The 12,294-nt window shown below is 32.1% G+C and overlaps 2 protein-coding genes across 2 annotated transcripts in view; one reads left to right on the top strand and one right to left on the bottom strand.

The window, feature by feature from the left end:
- Positions 1–1,218: 1,218 nt before the first annotated feature.
- Positions 1,219–1,701, top strand: LOC112904908 (beta-1,4-mannosyltransferase egh-like). Its single transcript, XM_025976138.1, has one exon. The coding sequence runs from the start codon at positions 1,219–1,221 to the stop codon at positions 1,699–1,701; it is 483 nt and encodes a 160-aa protein (XP_025831923.1).
- A 3,709-nt stretch (positions 1,702–5,410) lies between these two features.
- Positions 5,411–12,294, bottom strand: part of LOC108741962 (autophagy-related protein 2 homolog B) — a 27,739-nt gene continuing 20,855 nt past the window's right edge. The window contains exons 24-29 of the mRNA XM_025976136.1: positions 10,074–10,150; positions 9,787–10,006; positions 9,453–9,727; positions 9,240–9,394; positions 9,045–9,188; positions 5,411–7,880 (exon numbers count right to left, since the gene is read on the bottom strand). Coding sequence (XP_025831921.1) covers positions 7,647–7,880; positions 9,045–9,188; positions 9,240–9,394; positions 9,453–9,727; positions 9,787–10,006; positions 10,074–10,150 — 1,105 coding nt within the window. The 3' untranslated portion in view covers positions 5,411–7,646. The remainder of the gene's footprint in view (positions 7,881–9,044; positions 9,189–9,239; positions 9,395–9,452; positions 9,728–9,786; positions 10,007–10,073; positions 10,151–12,294) is intronic.

Genomic DNA, 12,294 nt, shown 5'->3' on the forward strand with positions numbered 1-12,294 from the left:
TTTCGGATCTGTCCTTACTATTGCGAAATTTAGGTTTCTTTTTTTATCATTATTCTTCAAGAAGAAAATCGTAAAAATGAATATAAAATTTAATTTTTGTTTAACTTTAGAACACCCCGTACATCTCGCAATACAGTTAAGCATTGACACTTTTAACACATTTTAAACATGATCAGTGTAAGTAGATGAGTTTTTCAATAATGGGGGTAGATAGGTAGGAGATCCCCTCCCTTGGCAAGCTTATTGCTCTGATAAGTCACAATATCGACACAATGTTTAAAAAACATAGAAACCAAACACACTAACTCACCCTAGACAAAAATTTTCAGTCTCTCTCCAGTCTCTCAGTCTTTCAGCGTCTCTAAGAGCGTCTCTCACAGTCTCTCAGTTATTGCCTAGATGTTTTTATGGATTTCTCGCAGTCTATGTATGAGAGACTCGAACGATAAAATTGTTAACTCAGAGATTCGAGTCTCTCGTTTAGAGATTCGAGTCTCTCGTTCAGAGACTGGATACGAAATGATGATCTCTCTATGAGCGACTCGAGTCTCTCGCTCAGAGACGCTAAACAGTTTTTTTGACAGTCTCTCGACAGTCTCTCTCAGCGACACCAGAGAGACTCGATGAGAGACGGAGACTCGAGTCTCGCTTTCAGAGAATCTGAGAAACTGAACATTTTTATCTCGGGTATATAAACTTACAGCTACTGAAACTGTACGACTCCCCTTGGGAAAAATTTCTCCTTACGCCCATGCTTATGTTAATCTTTTTGGATTTCTTTCAGAGCATTTTTCAAACTATGTTACGTTTAATTCTGTTTAGCAAAGGAACTGTTACAGTAAAATGCTGGAATTCTAGAACTAATGCAATTTGTTTACATTTCCTTATATAAAATTTTCATTGAGTTATTTCATTCTATTTTGTAACTGTATTAGAATTTGGGTAAGAATTTCGCTAATAGGTCTTGTGTATTTAATTTTTATTTAGACATGCAAGCATGTGTAAGTTTTGGTTTTGTTGTTGATCTTGCTAAATGTGCAAGACCAAGGCAAGACAACACAAAACTACAAGAACAAGACTATATTTGGTCAACACTAGAGGTTTGTAAATAACAATTAATAATGTTTATAGGCAAGAGCAGAAAAGACAGTATCATATGATAACGGTCCCGATGGTTCGATAGCCGAAGATTCTTATTTTGCTTTGAAAGCATACAATATGGGTTACACATTCGACTTCATCGAGGGTGAAATGTGGGAAAAATCGCCTTTCAGCATCCTGGACTTCACCAAACAGCGAAAAAGATGGTATCAAGGAGTGCTTCTGGTGGTCCATTCCAAAGAACTTCCATGGTCCAAACGAATTTTTCTCGCCTGTCAGGTGTACAACTACATCTTTCTGCCTCTTCTCACATCAAACATACTGTTCTCCAGCGTATACCCCGTACCGTATCCAGCATTCATAGACTACGTTTCGTCGTTTATAACGGCAGTGAGCGTCTACATGTTCATTTTCGGTGTGATCAAATCGGTGGATGTTAAGAGGGTAGGCCTCGTACGGTTCGCGGCGTGTTTATGTAGCATAGTTTTCGTCATACCGATCAATGTGCTCTTAGAAAACATTGCTTCCGTTTGGAGCATTATCGGTAAAAAGCATCAGTTCGACATAGTGGACAAAAAGATTAAATTAATGATTAACTAATTTCAAACCCATTACGACAAATTTCACGTACGTCAATTGTGGACTTATTCTTTCTCATCTGTACATATTCCCATTTGTGATTCTTTTATGTAATTTATGATATGTTTGTATTACTATCTATTAAACACAGAATATTTCATACATTGTTGTTTTATTGCTTATTTATACGTATTGTTTGTTTATCACAATAAAATGCATAATACTTAGACATCAATATCTCTTTTGATGTAACTTAACAGCTACAAAATTTTATTAAAACGTTGTTATACCTAATATGATAATCAGTACTAATTTTATAGGCATGAAGGCGAACGTTTAAACAAATTTTTAAGAATGATATTTGGTAAAAGAACACTTTTTGAAAACTTTCACTCAATTTTTATTAAATTCTTAACAAGTTTCGACCTGCAAGGCCATCTTCCGAAGAAGGATTGATGCTATTAATGCTATATTAATCCTTCTTTTGAAGATGGCCTTGTAGGTCGAAACTTGTTAAGAATTTAATAAAAATTAAGTGAAAGTTTTCAAAAAGTGTTTTTTTACCAAATATCATTACGATCAACTTTCATATAGTAGAGGCCAACTGTATCAATTTTCTCAAGTGTATCTATATAGTTTTCATTTAACGTAAGTAGGTAAGTATGCATTAAATTTAATGTTTATTGTTTTATTTATTTCCAGAGGGGCGGTCAACTAATTAAACAAATTGTTTGCTTTTTGTACTGCTTCGATTTATTTAAACCATCTTCAGACTTTTTCAAGTATTACTGCTTGTACACAAATTTTAATTTAAAATGTATAACATTCTTTCTAGATAGATTACTTGGTACTGTTTCAATCCAACATCACAAAAGCTTTTAATGCATAATTATGAAGTGTCGTTTCGACTGCTTAAAAACAGTTCCGAATATCAGAAATAGCTTGTGAGTTTTTAACAGCAACATGTGAAGATCGCTGAATTGGTCAAAGTGACTTATGACTTACTTGATCCCCGGACTTAAACCTTCTTGATTATTGTAGGTACTATCTATAATGTCATCTGAAGTAATTAGTTGACACTATTAAAAGTTGAGGAAGATTTGAGAAATCGGATTATTCAATACGAAAAAACTCCAATTAGTTAATAAGGAGCAGATAGGAAACGCATTCTACAACTCTAGTAGTCATTTTCAACAGTTATTGTAGATTAAGAAGCTTTACATATAATATTTAGATTAGATATTACAGTATTATTGTCGAAAAACTTTTATCGCCCTGCAACTTCATAATAAATAAAACGCTTTCAAAAAAATAATTAATAAATATATTCTTAGAATAACTCTGAAAATAACTTCTTCAAGTTGCGTCATAGCCTAATAGACATCCCGCATAACAGTCTATCAATTCTGTATTCAGGTGAATATATGTTTATTCGGATACAATATTTTGCTAATTAGGCCTATTTTTTAATTAGTAGTGAAATGTTACACTTTTTGAAGTGAAACTTCTTTACGCACGGTAGGGTAAGTTCATTTTTATGCGAGTTGCTATGTACCGAAATCATGCAACGCATTTCCCCCGCTGTCTGTCCCTATGTATGCTCAGATCATTAAAACTACACAACGAATTTTAATGCGGTTTTTTTAATACATAGAGTAATTCAAGAGGAAGGTTTATATGTATAACACATGCATAATATAGTAGAGAAACATTGACAATTTTAAAGGTTTGTAATGTGATGTTGTAAATAAACACATTTTTTTTGCGCTTACATTGCAAACGCTGGCTGAACCCTACGAGATAGATCAAAATAATATACTACAGTATTGTACACCTTAAAAAGGTCTACAAAAACGTCCGGGATGGTATATGTCTATCTCTTTGGAATAACCCACAATAATCATTTTTTATCCTTACTATATTTACTATCAGCATTGCACCCGTGGGAAGCATAGTGTATAAATAATACCATTAAACCAATTCCTTAACCCCTATGTATGTTTGTGTGTTTGAAGAAGTTTCACTTCAGTAGCGTGTTGTACAATTACACGTTGTACTTTTTTTTTTCAGTCCACATCATTCGCCTGTAATACCACGTTTCGAACACTTCTAACCTTTTCTTTTCCGTCGAGTCTATTGTCCATATTTCGCACCCGTACACTGCCGCGTTCCGAACATACATCTTTAACAACCTTTTTCGAATTTCTAAATTAACCGTTTGCGAGCACAGAAGTGACTTCTTTTTATTGAAGGCGACACGACCATGCGCTATTCTCTGTTTTATATCCCTACTACTTCTTCCGTCCTGACTTATATCTGACTTTCTAGATATCTAAAATCAGCCACTTCTAATTTTTCGTCTCCTTTCTTTATATTCGTTCTTTCCCTACTTTTTCTTCCCTTGCGTACCAGTATTTTTGTTTAACTTTTATTTATTTTCATACAGTACTGTTTTGGCAGTACCGCTTCCATTTTATTTAAAGCTATCTCTAACTCCTCCTTGCTAGATGCTGATACTGCTATATCATCTGCAAATCTAAGCATACTAATCTTTTACCCTTCTCTATCTATCGCTACAGTTGTACTGTCTTTAATGTAGAGGTGACAATGTGCATCCTTGTCTGACTCCCTTCCTAATATTTACTTCTCTACCATTCCATTTAAAATAACAAACATGGCATCAACTTTCAGGATAACCGGAAAATTATTTCAGTTAAAACGATCATAAGATAATCAATCCCTACTGCCATGTTTTCAGATCTCTTACACGTTTAGTTTCCCTAAAACGTTTAATTCAGGTACCACTCAGTTTGAAAAACCCTGTATAAACATAAAGAAGAGGATATTAGAAGTAATCTAAACTAATCTACAATATTTATTGGTTACAACAACTGTATTTCTTAGACATTTTTAATTTTTAATAGTGGTTAATATGAAATATTAATTTGAAAATTCATTTTAGAATTTTTATCCGCCACAAACTACTTCAAGTTAATGTGGAAAATCTTTGTTGCCGTTGTCACGCCCTTGCCGGGAATCGAACCTGAGACCTTTGGCTTTACGCACCAATGCTATGACCACTAAGCAAGTTTCCCACATTAATTTGAAGTAGTTTGTAGTGGATTAAAATTTCCAAAATGAATTTTCACAATATAATTGTGTTTCTTATAACGAACTGGAAATATTTTCATGTGGTAAAGGCTAGTAATAAATTAAACAGAAAACAGTTGGATGCTTTACCTTGTTTTATTAGTATAAAAAGATCACCTGTAAAAATTAACATTACAGCATTTATCAGATAACAAAAACTTATTCAATCCTAACATTCGCTAAAAATTTTTATGCACGCGAAGTTTTATTGTAGTAAACACGTGTATGTACACGTACAATTGAGATAAAAACATATTAAGCATAGGAAAAGGATATTTCCATCTCTATCAAGAGTTCATACATTTGTCCCTCTATACGAAACCCAAACAACTGCATTTACTGCGGAATGAACCAAAAATAGACTATTTCACAAGGTATATCAGTTGTCACCCGAACTAAACAGATACGAATATTGAAATTCCGTCATATGTGACGAATAATAGTACCGCATGTCTACCTTTCTCGCTTTCGGTTCGAGTAGCAAACGACACACGGCATGATACAGCCCAATACGGCCAGTGCCAGTGGTGCCTGATATTTACACTATTTTCGATCGCAAAGGAAATTACTATAGTCGGTATTGCTTTACATTTTATAGATTGATTTATTTGTAGTATTACACAGAATATAAAAAAGATATATATAATAATGTACTACATTACAATATATGTGTTGCTTCATAAACATTTTAAGGTACCTACACGAAGCGATTTGTATAAAAAATGATATTAATTAATAGTCGAGGCGGTATCTGTTTTGGGTGAAAAGGGTAGTATGCTAGATTTTCGTTGTAAACACTTCCAATAGTCTTAAGGAAACGAATTTTCACTATGCGGACCGGCGGCTTAACTTTTTATTAAACATCTAGTTAAGAAAATCTTGTTTCCTTTATTAAATTACGGCGTACATCTCAAAAACTATTAGCTTAAGTGAAATGAGGAAGAAAAATTTTCGTAATTACATTTCCTACAAGGCGCGGTTGTTTGCAAATCAAAAAATTAAATTTCTCCATTGTAAAAAAATAAATAAAAATATATATTACTTGCAGATTTTTTTTCATACTTATGCTACTTGTTAAACTTTCATACTTGGTTAAAGAAAAATTTTTATTATAATAAGTAATCACACTAAATTTCATCTAGATCGGATTTATAGTTTTTGCATAATAATTTAAGCTGTGTGGAAAAAGAATGTCAAATATTTTCACGTCTAAAATGCTCAGCAACAATTTGAAAATTTGAATTTATTTACACAGCGTAAATTACAAAATAATTACCTATGCAAAAACTATACATTCGATCTAGGTGAAATTTATTGTGATTATTTATCAAAATAAAAAGTTTTCTTTAGCTAAGTATGAATGTCTTAGGGGTAGTATAAGTATGTGAAAAAAAATCTTCAAGTTAGCACATATTAAGTTTTTTTGCGTTTTTAAATTTTTAAAATCGAAAAAATTAATTTTGTGATTTGCAAACAATCGCAGGAAATTTAATTACGAAAATTTTTCTTCCGCATGACTTTTCTATTAAGTCAATAATTTATGATACGCCGTAATTTGATGAAGAAAACGATTTTTTTTTTGATACACAGTTTTGTGTCTGCACAGTGAAACTATCTTTCATTATGACTTTTGAAATTCCAACAAAAATTTAGCATACCTACTACCTTTTTCATCCAAACATAACATATACCGCCTTGTACTATAATGACTAAAACTGTTATATATGAATATAAAAATTGCGGTTATTTCAAAGCCACTAGTTGCTCAGTTGGTTTTCAATACAACTCTGAAATTGTTTAACTGGTATTATATACAACTAAAATTATCTTTTGTACACTTAATACAATGATAAAAACTAGTCATGAAACTAGAAATACTACACCAAGAGTGCTCCAAATAGTATAGGGGGGGGGGTCATTTTATATACCTAGTTAACAAATTAATAAAGTAAAGAACTTTCAAATAGGTATTGGTAAAGATAAGGGCATGTCAAAAAACTACTACAATTTAGTGTTTTCTTATAGAAATAATTTAAACAAAAAAATAAAAAAATTTAGGAACTATTCGGTTTTTCTGTTCATGTATTTGTAACTTTTGTTTTAATTTTCTTTAATGAATAGTAGACTCACTGATCTTATGTTTTTATGAATATATTCAAAAGCCAACGAATTATGCACTTAAATGCCTAGATTGTGGAACCATAGTTCGGAGGAAGTAGCTCCACAAATGAAGATGAGGTAGGGCCCTTGTGTTTCTGTGTCTCTTCCGTTATCCACGAATAACTATTTAATGTTCTAAAAGGTTAACCAACGATCCCATCTTCATTATCATACGGTCATCAACCCTAGGACTAAAATATTCCACATCCCTAACTATTTGTAAATAGTAATATATTCTCCTTTGGTCCTTATTACTCCTCTCGCTGCTTTCTGGACATTTACCAAAATTACAATGAAATACTTGCCGATTTTTTGATACATTACCTTAGCCATCTATTGTGCGCATTGAAATTTTGTTCTGTTTTACCTTGATAAATACTTTATACAAAATAGTATCACCTAAATTTATCAATTCTCAAGAAAAAGACTACCATATTGTATTTTTTTTTTGGTTATAAAAATTTTCTAAAGCAAAGCAAACTGACTGAAATTTGCTTTCACTGTAAAAATAAAATATTCATTAACTAACTGTCAAGTCATACTTAACATGCTATAAGCACAAGAAGGAAACCTATTGAGAAAACCTATATGTCATATGATAAAAGAGCAGCGCTATTTACATTAACAGGTCATATCACATATTATCCGTTTAAAATTTAACAATCATTTTCGTTTCGCCACTTCTGATTAGCTTCACGACGTGCATCTGGAACTAACTGACTTTTCATCCCACCTAAGACATTGTTCGTGGCTTCTGATGCTATAATGATTGGTTTGACAAAAGTAGGAGGAATTTGCCTTAAAACTCCCCCTACTGCACCACTGTAACCTTTTTGTTCATGTTCTTGATGTGCTACACGCACAATATTGTCAGCTGTTTCACCAATTCCCTAAAATAAAATAATTAATATAGATATTTCTGATTTACTTGCAAGTTGCATTTCCTATATTTGCTGAACTTAAATATGAAAGATATATAGATAAAAAAAATATGAAATTATTATGATGATTACTTATTTTTACTACTCAAATATAAAAAATTTAAAAGGTAAATAATTTACTCATTTTGACATTTTAAAGGAAGCAGTAATAAGAAAAAAAGTTTCATTTAAAAACGCCATTATACCTTTCCTTTAAATTTATAACTAATTGTAAGTTTAAATTGATACATTACACTGTAACGTTACACTTTTCTGAGACTTTAAATAATATCGCCTCGTAATGGCCTAATGATGAATACCTTTTGAAGGATATTAGAGATGCATTATATCTGGATTCAAAAGTTACATGAGACTTAAAACAAGAAACAAAAGACAATACTATAACAACTGCGGTGTTCAATTTATCAACTAGAGCGTAAAAGAAGTCCATATTTGAATTGTGAGAAGCCATCAAATCTTCTATTAGTATCGTTAGTTTAAGTTATAAATAATAAAATTAGTAATAAAACATAAAATTCGGTTTAAAAAATGACATTTCTAAGACGATAACAATTTTATACGAGTATTGTGTACTGCTTTCAGATAAACGCAGACAGTTTTAAAATAAGCCCCGTTTTTATTAGTGACGGCTGGTTGAACGAATTTTTTTAATATGATAGTGTCAATGTGGTTTGGAGCTTAAATTTTTGATGTGTAACATCTTACCGATTCGATATGGGACTAATTTCATGCATCAGAAATCTTAGAACATGTATATTATACGCTCTAAGTCGGAAATGTGTTATACTAAGTGTAGAGGGAGTTAAAATCGATACTACCCACTGTTGGTGCTTGAAAAGATAGAGGATAGAGAGAAAAGCGTGAAAGAGAAAGAAACTCCAGCTGTAAACATTTAACAGCACGAAGTATATCACTGCAGCTGTAAGTGTTACGTTAAAATAAAATTTAAATCACTTCAGTATTTAATTATTCCTACATCAAATATGATTTGCGACTACGGAAATACCACTTTGTTTTATTAATTTTTTTTGAAAGCTAAGTAAATAAATAAAAGATACGTGAATTGACATTAAAATGAACATGAGATATAATCAAATGTAAACAAAAACATACTTCTTTAACGACCATGTAAGCATTTGCTACGCCTTCTCTGATATCTTGAGGTTGAGAGTATCGCTTCTTATGACCTTTTGCTTTTGATCTTCTTTTTACACTAGGACCAGGAGACACCATATCGTAGGCAGTTTCAGCGGTCATCTACACAAAAAATAATTGCAGATATATAAAAAAAAAACAATTATAACGTACTTGTATGAGATGTATAATTCTTGAAGTAAGTTCTAAAGCAGCCATTGCAGTGGATGTAGTAAAACTGTTAGCACCACGTTGAAGACCTCTTACAATACGGCCATCCTTTTGATATTGCTCAATCGGCAACCAAAATAAGTCTCGAATTCCTTGAACTACAATATTGATGTAGCTTATTTTTCTACTGGAATATTTATCTAGTTCAAAACTTACATAATTGTACTAAAGAATGCATAGGCCCCACTCCACCCAAAAGGCTAGGAAGTTGATTTTTCTTTATATCATTCAACCATTCAAATAAACAATAACTAAGAAGTTTATCTACACCGAGAATACCGTGTCTGTTGCTTATACGTTTTAGTTTTAATTCAGAACAATCAAGTTGACCTAAACCCATAATTAAACCTTGAAGAGGTCCGTGAGTAAAATCGACTCTTTTTCCATGATAATCTATTTTTATAAGAACTTCTGGGGAAAACACAACACTTCTACAATAAAAAAAACAACTAGTAAAATGTTGAAGTCCTTCTTTCACACATAATATTACCTGAAATAAATTGGCAGACCAACTTCGCTGGATGATGCGATTTTTTTTGGTTGTTTGTCATCTTCACTTCTCTTATTTTCTTCTAGAAGAATAAGTAAATTTTCATCCACTATTTTTTGGGCCTTTTCCGCAATTTCATTTTCATTTTCCACATTTACAGTCATTACAGGGGGCTGATGAGTTGGTGTACTGTGCTTCGACTGGGTAGTACTTGATCCCTCTAATAAAAATTTCGTCAATACGTTCTCTCAATTTCAATGTAATGGTAATAAATCTTATACATGTACCTGGTTTACTTTTGGCATTACTCAACTCACTAAAAAAGTCAATTAAGAATAATAATGAATCCTGATCAATATTAAATCTAAGCGGAAGCAATGAAATTTTTAAACAACACTCTTCAGTCTTTAAAGTTNAATTAAGTGAAAGTTTTCAAAAAGTGTTTTTTTACCAAATATCATTACGATCAACTTTCATATAGTAGAGGCCAACTGTATCAATTTTCTCAAGTGTATCTATATAGTTTTCATTTAACGTAAGTAGGTAAGTATGCATTAAATTTAATGTTTATTGTTTTATTTATTTCCAGAGGGGCGGTCAACTAATTAAACAAATTGTTTGCTTTTTGTACTGCTTCGATTTATTTAAACCATCTTCAGACTTTTTCAAGTATTACTGCTTGTACACAAATTTTAATTTAAAATGTATAACATTCTTTCTAGATAGATTACTTGGTACTGTTTCAATCCAACATCACAAAAGCTTTTAATGCATAATTATGAAGTGTCGTTTCGACTGCTTAAAAACAGTTCCGAATATCAGAAATAGCTTGTGAGTTTTTAACAGCAACATGTGAAGATCGCTGAATTGGTCAAAGTGACTTATGACTTACTTGATCCCCGGACTTAAACCTTCTTGATTATTGTAGGTACTATCTATAATGTCATCTGAAGTAATTAGTTGACACTATTAAAAGTTGAGGAAGATTTGAGAAATCGGATTATTCAATACGAAAAAACTCCAATTAGTTAATAAGGAGCAGATAGGAAACGCATTCTACAACTCTAGTAGTCATTTTCAACAGTTATTGTAGATTAAGAAGCTTTACATATAATATTTAGATTAGATATTACAGTATTATTGTCGAAAAACTTTTATCGCCCTGCAACTTCATAATAAATAAAACGCTTTCAAAAAAATAATTAATAAATATATTCTTAGAATAACTCTGAAAATAACTTCTTCAAGTTGCGTCATAGCCTAATAGACATCCCGCATAACAGTCTATCAATTCTGTATTCAGGTGAATATATGTTTATTCGGATACAATATTTTGCTAATTAGGCCTATTTTTTAATTAGTAGTGAAATGTTACACTTTTTGAAGTGAAACTTCTTTACGCACGGTAGGGTAAGTTCATTTTTATGCGAGTTGCTATGTACCGAAATCATGCAACGCATTTCCCCCGCTGTCTGTCCCTATGTATGCTCAGATCATTAAAACTACACAACGAATTTTAATGCGGTTTTTTTAATACATAGAGTAATTCAAGAGGAAGGTTTATATGTATAACACATGCATAATATAGTAGAGAAACATTGACAATTTTAAAGGTTTGTAATGTGATGTTGTAAATAAACACATTTTTTTTGCGCTTACATTGCAAACGCTGGCTGAACCCTACGAGATAGATCAAAATAATATACTACAGTATTGTACACCTTAAAAAGGTCTACAAAAACGTCCGGGATGGTATATGTCTATCTCTTAGGGATAACCCACAATAACCATTTTTTATCCTTTACTTTTTACGAGAAATAATGGCTTATTTACGAAGCGATTTTAAGCAATACAGCATTAATCCTTATTCAATTAAGTACATTTAAATACATTGTGCATTTAATATAGATCAATATGGCCCTTTACAACATGTAATTTAAATGAATATTTTCGAAGATATTATACACTTAAAATGCAGGGACATAGCGGTTGCGGCGGTACCGGCCGGTTTTATTGTCTAATGACAAAAAAGCTGTGATTGCTGTATATAAAGACATTCTATAGTATATTTACCATCAACATTGCACCCGTGCGAAGCATAGTGTACAAATAATACCATTAAACCAATTCCTTAACCCCTATCTCGATATGTTCGTGTGTTTGAAGAAGTTTCACTTCAGTAGCGTGTTGTATAATTATACGTTGTATTTTTTTTCTTTTCTCATGATGTTAATAAGTATTATTAATACAAAGTAGACAAAATTGTACATCTTTTTCTAATCTTTTAATATGCACTAATACCGTTCTGTTTTTTTTTCCTATGCTTTTTGCAAATAACGAAAAGTGAAAACGGTGGTGCTCCTATTCGACGAGAATTAAAATGCTCCCCGCTGTTCGTGTAATAAGAGTGTTTACGTGGATAAGAGATGGCGAGAATGGCCACGTTTGTCAGCGGGGGTTTATCCCGTGCCGAACGGTCCCCTATCCGGGCGGCAACAGCGGCGTCTT

This window comes from Agrilus planipennis, unplaced genomic scaffold, assembly GCF_000699045.2.
Source record: "Agrilus planipennis isolate EAB-ADULT unplaced genomic scaffold, Apla_2.0 scaffold295, whole genome shotgun sequence".
In the NCBI taxonomy this organism is placed as follows: Eukaryota; Metazoa; Arthropoda; class Insecta; order Coleoptera; family Buprestidae; genus Agrilus; species Agrilus planipennis.

What these genes read in the sequence shown, in the direction of transcription:
- LOC112904908 (XM_025976138.1), top strand. Translation starts at nt 1,219, where the DNA reads ATGGGTTACACATTCGACTTCATCGAGGGTGAAATGTGGGAAAAATCG.